At 31.8% G+C, this 12,147-nt stretch overlaps 1 protein-coding gene across 1 annotated transcript in view; it reads left to right on the top strand.

Annotated features, from left to right (window-relative positions):
- LOC149806533 (orexin/Hypocretin receptor type 1-like) overlaps window positions 1–10,975 on the top strand; it is a 98,624-nt gene extending 87,649 nt beyond the window's left edge. Inside the window, exons 6-7 of the mRNA XM_089954207.1 lie at window positions 8,127–8,163; window positions 8,520–10,975. Coding sequence (XP_089810333.1) covers window positions 8,127–8,163; window positions 8,520–8,631 — 149 coding nt within the window. The 3' untranslated portion in view covers window positions 8,632–10,975. The remainder of the gene's footprint in view (window positions 1–8,126; window positions 8,164–8,519) is intronic.
- The last annotated feature ends 1,172 nt before the right edge of the window (window positions 10,976–12,147 follow it).

The following is a 12,147-nucleotide window of genomic DNA, read 5'->3' as shown; positions in this document are numbered from 1 at the left end:
TCGCTCGTATTTACTCATCACTGCCACGTCACCTCGCTCTGCGAGGGTTCGACTCTCGGTTCGGCCAAAGTGGGTATGTGAGAAAGGTTGACAATAGTTTCCAATGGGTCTTTGGTTCTTATCAGGGTTTTCCCGGGCTCTTCCTCCACCAGTTATACTGGCCGCCATGTATAGCAAGCATATCGTGCGCTGAGAAATGGTGTGAAACTCTAAACAATAACAAAGACAAGAACAACATTTGCAGGGATAAAATCATATTGTTAGTAATCCTCATATAACTGCAGTCATGCCTTGATCATGCATTATGTTTATTTAATGAGCGTTACATGTGTCTATACATATATATTTATATATAAATTTATTACTAAATAAACAGTTTTATCAATATTTGTATTATGAATAACGTACACTTATTAGAGATATAGAAAATAAATAAACAGAAAAAAAGAAAAAACATTTTTAATAAAATAAAATAAAAATAAAATTATAAAAATAAATATTAAAAAATATTGAAATAATCTTGACAAATGTTAAACAGGTTATCAGAACTCAATTTATATAATAAAAATATGGTGTGCATAACGCTTACTATCAAGTATTTTATAAATAATTAATCATATTATATGAGAATTAATTTATAAATTCACTTTCATTTTTAAAGAATTAGTAAACTTATTTTTATGATATTAGAGTCTACTTTTACCACTTAAGTTTTTCTGCAAAGTAAAATAATATGAAAGTATTCTTATCTAATTGTAATCATGGGACATAATTCAGAAAAAAATAGAAGAAAAAAAAAGAATTACTGAATGTCATATAGTGTTTTTGAATTTAGACCTCTGGATATACCGTATTAAGACGGTGAATCCAATAGGTTTCCTTTAGCAGACGTTCTATTTCAGAATCAGCTTTACCAATTGGTTGGAAGGAGAAATCTTGCAATGTATGGGAAATTTTGTTAAAATGAATGGCAACATGAGATGAAAATGATTGATCGTAATATTTTTTTTATATCTGATCTATGTTGGTTCATACGTTTAGATATTTGTTGACTGGTTTGTCCAACATATTGGATGTCACATTGTTTGCATGTTATCAAATAAATAACATTTGATGTTACACAATTAATATCACAACGCATATTAATAGTTTCTTTCGTATTATTATTATTGAAAGAAGTATTTCCATTAATAAATGAACAGTGTGAACATCTAGGTCTATTACATTTAGTTGATGATCCTATTTTATATGATGGTTTTTCTAATTTGGAATTAGGAAATCTTTAAGATTTTTAGTCCTTTTATAAGCAAGTGTGGGTTTGCTTTCGTGTAGCGATTTAACACTTGCTTTACATGATAAGTTTAATAAATCCCAATATTTATTGATAATCTTACCTATGTTAGGAAAACTTGGATTATATTCAATAACAAAAGGAATGATATCTTCATTTCTATTTTTGATTTTATATTGTAAAGATGCAAGCTGTGTAAGAGAAGATACTTTTTGGAAAGCAGTATTAATGATGTCAATAGGGTAATTTCTATTTAAAAAATGCTGACCTAGCTCTGTCAAAGATGATTTAAAAACAGCGTCTTCCGAAATAATTCTTCTGTATTTTTTTGCTTGACTATATGGTATCCCATTTTTACATGGTTTAGGATGGCATGAAGAATATTCAACATATTGATGAATATTCGTGTTTTTAACATGAACCATGGTAGTAATGTCATTATTTTCATTTTTCACAACATCTGCGTCCAAAAATGAAACTTTAGTATTAGAGACATTGAATGTAAATTTTATTGTTGGATGTAATTTGTTTAAATTGTCTATAAAGTAATAAAGGTCTTCTAATGAATAACTCCAAATCATAAAGATATCGTCTATAAACCTTAACCATACATCCGGTTTTAAGAGGCATTTATTTCGAAAATCATTTTCTAATTTTCCCATAAATAAAGATGCATAAGCAGGTGCCATAGGACTACCCATTGCTGTTCCCATTTTTTGGAGATAGTTTGTATTACCAAATTGAAAAAAAGTTTTTTTCGAGCACAAGTTTTATCAAATCACAAATATGTTCTTTTGATAGTTTATATGTATATTCGTTTTCTTCAAGATAATATTTACACGCTTCGATACCATCATTGTGTGGTATATTCGTGTAGAGTGAAACTACATCAAGTGTAACAAGGAATGAATTTTCAGTATGTTTCGGGAAAGGTTTCAATTTGGTAATGAAATCAAAAGTATCTTTGACATATGAAGGTAATGATTTCATCAGTGGTTGTAAAATGTGATCAATATATTGCGATATATTATTTGTAATTGAGTTGCATGTAGAAATAATGGGTCTACCTGGATATCCTAAAGGTAGTGACTTATCAACCGTTTTATGTATTTTTGGTAAAATATAAAATTGAGATGTGCGTATTTTATTTGGGAAGATATTTAGTTCATCATATATGGAACAATTGTGTACAGAGATTTGATTAATACATTGGCTTATTTTTTCTTTAATTTCTTTAGAAGGATTATAGGAATGTTTTGTGTAATATTCTTCATCATTTAATTGTCTTTCTACTTCTTTAATATATTCCTCATTATTCATTATTACTATGGTGCTAGACTTGTCCGCTTTTTTAATAATAATATTTTCATCTTGCGATAAGCTACGTAAAGAATTTAGTTCTTCTTTAGATATGTTTGTAAAATGTTTTCTTTTAGGACTGCTATTTAAAATTTCTCGTTTAGTTGCTTCAATATAAAAATCGAGATAAATATCTCGTCCACTAGAAGGTGTAAATGAAGATTCTTTTGTAGTGTAAAAGGGCTTATTTTGTAGATGAAAACTATTTTCATATTGTGAAGATGTACATGATTGTGAGAAAAATTCTTTTAATTTTAACGAGCTTGTGTATTTGAAAAATGCTTCTGCTAAATTAATATTATCATGCACTTTGGTTCTCGGATAATATGATAATCCCTTACCTAGAAGAATGTAATCACTATTAGTTAGAATTCGTTTAGAAAGGTTTAAGACAGATTCTTTTTCTCTTTCGATTTCCTTTTTTCTTTTCTTTTCTTTCCTCCATCTGTTCTTGTTTTGTATTCTAATGAATCTCCTATTCTTCCTTCTGTTTGTGTAGTTTTCAACAGATCCTTGAGGGTTTCCATTAGACTTTGTATTGTTGCTATAACGGTTCTGTTGGATTCTTGTGTAGTTTTCTTCGCCCCATTTTTTACTGCATCTGCATAGGTCGCCTTTTTGTGCCTGGGGCTGTTAAGATTTTTTGCTTGATCATTTTTGCAATTGGTTCGAACGAATCTATTATTTTTTTCAGTGTGATTTGGTTGATAGGTAATTCTTGCTCTTGGTGATGCTTGTTCCATTTCCTTTTCATGTCTTGGTTGTTGGTTATTCCGTGTGTGATTTTTAGATACTGCATGTTTCTTTTTTACATTGATGAAGTCAATTTCATCTGCTGATTTATCTGATTGCTGATTTTCTCTTTTTGATTTTCCTCTAGTTATTTTCGATGCTGATGTTTCTCTTTGTCCAGGAAAATTGTTTTTCTCTCTCTGTAAATTCTGTAACTTTTTAAGTTGACTTGATAATAGTTCGTCTTTTTTGGATTCAGTTTGTTTTAAAAAGTTCTTCATCAAAAATGCCTGTATTTCCTTTTATCAAAGTTTTTAGTTCATCCCTATGTTCTTCTAGTTCCTTGCCTATCTTGATCACTCTCCTCTGATGTTCTTCTTTTAGTCTCTCACATATTTCCAAAGATACCTTTTCCAATAGGGAGTCAATAGATTCTTGGAACTTTGATGCTGTATCATTCCCAATTTGAACTTTTAATTTCAAACGCAATCCCTTTGGCACAAGATTGTCTTCCAGACAATTTTCAAGAAAGCGTGCGTGTAATCCATTTTTCATCTGTTTCTGCGCTAATTTTTCCATTGTCGTTCTTATTTATTTCGATTTTTACACCTTCTAGTGGACGAGATATTTATCTCGATTTTTACACCTTCAAGTGGACGAGATATTTATCTCGATTTTTATATTGAAGCAACTAACAAGAAATTTCAACATATGAACCAACATAGATCAGATATAAAAAATTATTACGATCAATCATTTTCATCTCTGTTTGCCGCACATTTTAACAAAATTTCCCATACATTGCAAGATTTCTCCTTCCAACCAATTGTTAAAGCTGATTCTGAAATGGAACGTCTGCTAAAGGAAACCTATTGGATTCACCGTCTTAATACGGTATATCCAAAAGGTCTAAATTCAAAAGCACTATATGACATTCAGTAATTCTGTTTTTTTTTTCTTTTCTTTTTTTTTTTTTTTTTGAATTATGTCACATGTTTACAATTAGATAAGAATATTTTCATATTATTTTACTTTGCAGAAAAACTTGATTGGTAAAAGCAGAATCTAATATCATAAAAATAAGTTTACTAATTCTTTAAAAATGAAAGTGAATTTATAAATTAATTCTCAATATAATATGATTAATTATTTATAAAATACTTGATAGTAAGCGTTATGCACTTCATATTTTTTATTATGTAAATTGAGTTCTGATAACCTATTTAACATTTGTCAAGATTATATCAATATATTTTTTTAATATTTATTTTTATAATTTTATTTTAATTTTATTTTATTAGAAATGTCTTTTTCTGTTTTTTTTTCTATGTATTTATTTTCTATATCTCTAATAAGTGTGCATTATACAAAATACAAATATTGATAAAACTCTTTATCTCTATTTAGTAATAAATTTTATATATAGCTATCAGTAGAGATATATGTATCTTTAAGATCTAGTTTTATATATTATTATGTATTAAGATATCATTAATCTTTGCTGTAAATGCACATCTCCATGTAAATTATTCGTTAAAGTATAAGATAATTAGGTTAAAAATGTAAGCTATGACGTCATCTTGTTTATGTCATATTGTTTATTTCACTGATCACTTAGAAACAACATATTTAATGACGTAAGCAGTGATATTGAATTCAGTTTGAATTCAGTCTGACGAAGCATTAAAGCGAAACAGGTCACACATTCTAGGTGTTGGTCTTGTTCATTTATATATATATATATATATATATATATATATATATATATATATATATATATATATATATATATATATATATATATAATTACTTTTCCGTTAGGACTGGTGTAGGTAGATCGAAAGATACATGGATGGATGGATGAATAAGATCTTTGCAATACTTAATCCCCAAAACATTGAACTCAGAGAATGGCGACGCTGTTGACACTAAAGAAAAACCAAAACAAAAGTAAAGAGTTCTCTAGCTGCACTTCGTTGTCATGTATGTTTTGCATAGAATTACATTAACCTAAATCTCTCCGTCGTTTAACCAATATTATTCTCTTTCAAAATATTTTTAAATGTTGTGTTCTTATGCATGCGAAGAGGCTTCGTCTTTTAAAAGTACATAGTAGGTATCTGAGCAGACGACATATGCAAATGTATTTACGATACTGTGATTTTCTTGTACCAATACAATGCTCATTCCATGTTCACAATTCACCGAGTCAGTTATGTAATGGAGCGAAAAATAATGATTGCTTTACGTCTTGAAGAAATAATGTGAGACAAAAAAATAACGTAGATAGTTGGTATAGGGACAATGAATCAGTCTCATGGTAATCTAGTCTTATGCTACGTGTTTAGGCTCGAATAAACAGTAACACAAGAAAGAGTGAAAACAACAAGCTCTGAAAAATATAATTATTTATTTCCCTGGAAAAATTCTGTAAAAATGAAAAAATATGAACTTACGGTTTTAAGAACGAAACCCAAAATTAATCCAAGAATAATCCACGAATAAAATTTTTGAAGTCCTAATAATAAAATGTTCTAATGATTTCAAGTTCGAGTCCCGACGAAGAATCCAAGATGGAAGACGATGACTTATGCTGTAACCTGTAGTGTTGAAGTCTACAGTTCCTTTCAGAAACAAGAAATATCACTCCGGTTTTGGAAATCTGAATAAATGTTTTATTAGAGCTGTCTTTGTTCAAGAATCTCACATGAGCACACGTATTTTCCAGGAAAAAGTATTAATCTTTTTGAATCCAAGTAATTTTAAATAACTCCAAACGACACAACGCCTTCCAGTGTAAAGAAAAAGCCCAACTGAGATTATGTCTCCAAAACAAAGGTTATATCGTATTCTAAAGCGCAGTTTCGAAAAGGCACAAGTTGCGAGATCGAAAAGGGTGGGTCACGTGATCGGGTTTATATCACGTACGCTTAACATGACCCTGACAAAAACCAATCATTTTACTCAAAGAATTAAAAAAATTGTTTGCATCTTAAATTACTTAGTCCCAACAACAATCAATCATTTTAAAATAAAAATAGAATTTATTTACGTTGTTGCTACTAATTTTGAATCAAGGTCAGAATCTAGGTCAACACCTGGTGTTTACTAAAACGAACAGTCAAGGCCAACCTATTTTCTAAAAAGAGTATTAAGTCCCTAACAAACAGAACTACATTATTTTGACATATAATGAAATTTAAAAACAAATTAAAAAGATTTTAAAACTTGCAAACAATTAAATCAGATATAATTAAATCAAATATACGTAACACTTGTGCTCCGACAGCTTTTTTGTCTGACAATTCAAACAACAACCTAGCAATGACTGCATGATTAGAATACTTAGACAACATACAATATATATAATTTTTTAAAAATCATTTATAAAAGAAAAGAATGCCATAAACATTATATTTCAAAACCACCGGTTCTAACATACTGCTTCGGGGTTTTAGAAATAATGAGAGAATAGCCCTAATGTTGGATAGTAATAAAAATGTGGGCGTTCAATAGTATAAGTAATATGTTGATTAGTATCCGTGAGTGATTTCGTCCATTCTTGTACATCTAACTCCTTTTGTCTGACAGTAGGCGTTTTGTCTTTAGAGACTTCACAATACGTGTTAGGTAGTAGATAGCTATGTAATTTGATTGTATATAACTTTTCACATTTGAAATTCTCTTACATCCTATAAACGTTCGACCCTTTGAAACTTTCTCCCTATATTAAATCCACGTAAACCCTTATAAGTGTTGGATAGTAATCAAAACTCTACTGCTGGATTAAATATGAGGTCTGTTTAGTCGTAAAAAATAGGTTCCTGGATTGCAGGGGAATTGTGTTTTGATAATCATCAAAAAGCAGGTGCTGGGTTTAATATGTGATGTATTTGATCGTAATCGAAGAGCGGGTGCTGGATTGTAGGGTTTATGTTTTGATTGTAATACAACAACAAAATTGGTAACGGTTCGTATCTGTGGTGTGTTGGATTTTAATCAAAAAGTGTGTGCTGGATTGTATATGTTGTGTGTTTGATTGTAATCAAAAATTGGTGCTGGATTGTATCTATATTGTTTTGGACTGTGATGAAAAGGTGGGTGCTGGATTTTAAGGCTTGTGTTGGGATTGTAATCAAAATAGAATGGCGCTGGATTCGATACGTGGTGTGTTGGATTGTGATTAAAAAGTGGGTGCTGCATAGTACTCAAAAGTATTTGTGTTGGAAAATATGTAAAAAGTTTAATGTCATATTTCCCGTACGACCCCATCAATTTTTCAACATAAAAACAGCCTATAACAATTACAAAGTTAACGTTATCAGTCCCGCAAGAAGTTATAAACACTGTTGACCTCTATAAATACGTTCGACCACATAATACCGTTCTTCTGTTAAACACATAGAGACATTTAACATAGGATGTCCCATAACTATCTACAGTGACGCACATCATATTGAAGTCTAGCAATGTTACTAAGTAACGCCATTTGGGGCCAGCATCTTGCAACAGTGTTAACGCTTTGAACCTCATATTACCATCGCTATGCTAATGTATTGGCGTCTATGCGCCTTCACAATTATTATTTGACCCCAATTCTGCACACACAGCTACTCTGACTGATTGATTGATTGATTGAGTTATTAATTAATTAATTGCCTTATTAATTAATTAGTTAGTTAATTGATTGATTGATTGATTGATGCTTTAATTCATAGTAATTTTCAACTTATTTTCTTTTCAGAAGAAATTCAGTGTGATGATTTTTTAGCACATAAAAGGTAAGCATTCTACCTTTATATCAATTGTTTACACTGTGTCCAAGTATAAAATACCGAAATTAAATGACAAATAAAAAATATTAAGACTACACACATATATTTTAGCATCCATTAGCATAATTTTATATATTAGATTCTTATCATTTATTCAACTTTTATCTACAGACGTTGGCTTATAACAAAGTAACGTTTCTGCATTAAATACATAGTGCATGAGTTTCTATTAAAGCAATGTTTAAAGAATAAAAAATTAAATAAATGTAAAATAAATTGCACTGAAACACAAATTTGCAAATTCTAAAAAATAAAAAAAAAGAATCATGAATTTGGCTTTTATTTTGACATTTTCCCAACAGATCGACCTACAAGTCATGCAAACTGCGGTTGCTCAGTAGATCATCCAACCAACCAATCAACGGCCAAACTGGACACACAAACATGAACCATACCATACTAACAGCTGTATAAATTCGAGTTGCTTCTGTTTTAAACAGTCATCGAAGATTTTCAGAAACAGTGGTAGAGGTATCCTCCTCCTGTATTTAGCTCGACTGGTGGCTTGATCTAATCTGCAAGAGAATTGTCAACATTAATTTCAGTTTCGTCGTGACATGTCCGCCAGTGATGTATGCGTTTAGAAATCTGTCTTGTTCCAGCGCCAGTCCGACTTTCTTTTTTTAAGTCGTATTGTCTCATCCAGTGTGTATTTATAGAGTGATTTCTGAACACGCTTTAAAAGTTCTATGTAAAATATGAACAAAATTAATTGTACCTCCTATTGAGCATTCTAATTCCTCTAATACAACTTTGCGTGGCTTTTGGTTTTTATTTTTGTACCTCTGCTAATGTGTATGACAATCAGTAGTTATTCTTCATCAAAAAAGAGCACAAAAAGTCATCAGAGCTGGGTAGGCGAGAGCCAACAACTGCAGGATTCAAGCGTATTTCTTCTTAATAATATACACCCAATTAAATATGGCGTTGACATTCGCATCTCCCTCTATGAATTTACGTACTGTTAAGGGTGGTCACGGATGCTGCATAAAGTGTCAGCATTTTTTTTTTGCAGTTGTGATTTCCCAGACTGTATAGCTTCGTCATCTGAGGAATATCCGGCTGTATTCTAGCATTGCTATGATCAAGAAAACGTCTGCCTGTGGCGACATTGTTTGTCGGCGTGTGATGTCATTGGTCCAATCATAGTGTGACGGAGAATTATGTTTGGTTCAGCAGATGTGGCGGACATAGGAGGCCGCAGTGTTGAGTGGTAGTTCATGTACTTAAGCAGGATGATCGACAAGAAATAGCCATATTTGATCCTATTCTATCCGTTTTCGTTGTTGATCAATGTTGTCTTTCTGAGTGACTAATTCTCTATAGGAAGAGATACCTTCGGAGGATGTTTAGTCTGTAGATATTACACAGATGTACTTCGCATGCAAAACACCACAGGCGAGAATGTCGTGCACGTGCAGCGCATGTAGTCCTCGAATATTATGAATATTTCAAGCTCTTCCTTCTAAAATAATATCAGATGTAAATTTATAGCGTAACGAATATAGTCAGCAGAAAATAGCCACCATTCTTTGTTGAGCACTGTAACTCTGTCTGAAAAATATGTTCGCCTAACATGTATTGTTAATGTAGGTACTTAGCCGCGTAACAGTTACTTTGATGTTACAATGTAGAGCATTGGCCTAAGGTGGACAATCAGTGAATGCGTCGGATATATTGGAACATAAGAAACCCTGTTATATCAACTTGTTATTTTCACGTGCGCAATTTGTTTTTTTCATTTAGGCTTTGTCAATAATTACAACTCAATCGTGAATTACATTCATTACCTGCGTTACCAGTTAAAGACGGCCGCTTTAGACTTCTAGACCTTTGGAAACAAATTTTGTACTTGTTTTGTCCGCTGGTGCTTTTCACTGTGTACCCATTTCGTGTTCATCAATTGTTGTAGTATACAAAATATGAATTCAGGTATCTGTTAGCATGACTGTCAAAGAAGAAGAAATCATTCATTTGGAGGTTGTTACGTCAACATTTGACGGAAGGGTTAGGACTGACTCATTCTATCCTGGAGATAATGGTTTTGCTACTTTTGCATATTCTTAAATCTACATGCAGTGAAGGTACTTAATAAGTTCATTTACGCCTTCCCCGTAAAACAATCTCGTACAGGCAAAATTATAGGTTGTGAAATACATACGTAACAACCAGTAAGTGAATGCTTTAAGATCAGTTCTGTTGAACTGTTCTGTATATTGTGTTAGTCCAGTAAACATACAGATACATTGTATTGATTTCCAGTCGTATGTATTGTTATTGGTTAGGGAAACTATGTACAAAATATTTATTTCTGTTTTACTTAGCATTTTGCACTTAGATTATAAACTAATAGTTTAGTATCTCTCTCTCTCTCTCTCTCTTTGTTTGTGTATGTATGTATGTATGTATGTATGTATATATATATATATATATATATATATATATATATATATATATATATATATATATATATATATATATATATATATATATATATATGACCAGATATTATTAAGAAACAACTTCGGATGTTGTACATGTTAATCCGCATTGTGTGTATCAAATGTAACTATCAATATGTGTATGAAATATAAATAAAAACAGTGAAGTATTAATAAGTGTTTAATATGAATATAATCATTGCATATGCATAAACAAATATAGTATCTACAAATGGAAAGCGTTTAATATACGTATACCATTCTTTTACATAAAAATACCAAAAATTGAATCAGTTCCGGGTTATACTCCCAGTGTTCTACGGTGCTAACCTTTGCAGATCATTCACAATTCACCTTTGTCCGAGTGGATACGAGTCTCCGATTGACGAGGCTATGTCAGAAAGCTTGCACGTACTTTCCTGTGGGCCGGTGGTTCTACGTGGTGTCTTACCGGGTTCTTCCTCAACCAAATCATCTGGCAACCGTATATTATAGTCTACCATGTACTGAAATAAATATTAAACCCAACAAATGACAACCAGCAAACGTTAAAAGACAAATCTGTTTTAGTGGTTCTATTTCGCTGCATAATGTAACATATGACATGGAAGATTCTGCATTTAGAGCGACTGTGGCTAAAATAAGCAAGAACAGTAAAGGGCAATGCGAATGACAGAACTGTTGATGTTTGTTGCAGCGGGCTATTGACCTGAATTACTTACTGTTCATCCAAATCAGTAATTATTTAAACTCTCAAAATTCTATATACTGCCTCCGACCAGTGAAAAGCTCTTAGAAGATTGTATTTCGCATTTTTCAGAACAGCTAGCTCTCACACACAACAATAACAACAATAACACCAACACTAACAACATCACAAACAACAGCAACAAAGAAGTATTATTCGGAGTGCGATTAATCGGTCTTCCTGAAGTAGTGTTGAAAATGCTAAGATAAGAATAAAACTTAACAAAGTAACAAGTCGAATATTCGGATCAAACCGGTTTTGAATCTTAATCAGCTGGAATGAACTGGAATGAACCAGTTGGTACCGGATATATCCAGTTTAAACCAGTAGAAACATGTCTAAACCAGTCCATAGAGGACTTAAACCATGAAAACTACTACGATAAAACCGGTTTGAACCAGTTTTGAACCAGGATCAAGTGGAATGGACTGGTATGAACCAGTAGAACCGGTTTGAACCGGATGGAACCCGTTTAGACCGGTCTTCACCAGTCCAAAGAGATCTTAAACCATGAAATCTACTTGGATTAAAATGGTCTGAACCGGTTTTAACCAGGATCAACTGGAATGATCCGGTATGAACCAGTTACAACCGGTTTTAACAGGATGGAAACCGTTTAAACTGGTTCAAATCAGTCTAAGCCAGTCCAAAGAGGTCTTAAACCATGAAATCTACTAGGATTAAACCGGTTTTGAACTAGAATCAACTGGAATGAACTGGTTTGATCCAGTTGGAACCGGT

This window comes from Sinohyriopsis cumingii, chromosome 1, assembly GCF_028554795.1.
Source record: "Sinohyriopsis cumingii isolate HCF-2022 chromosome 1, ASM2855479v2, whole genome shotgun sequence".
Taxonomy (NCBI): Eukaryota; Metazoa; Mollusca; class Bivalvia; order Unionida; family Unionidae; genus Sinohyriopsis; species Sinohyriopsis cumingii.
Note: the sequence above shows the minus strand (reverse complement) of the source record. Positions and strands in the feature narration are given on the sequence as shown.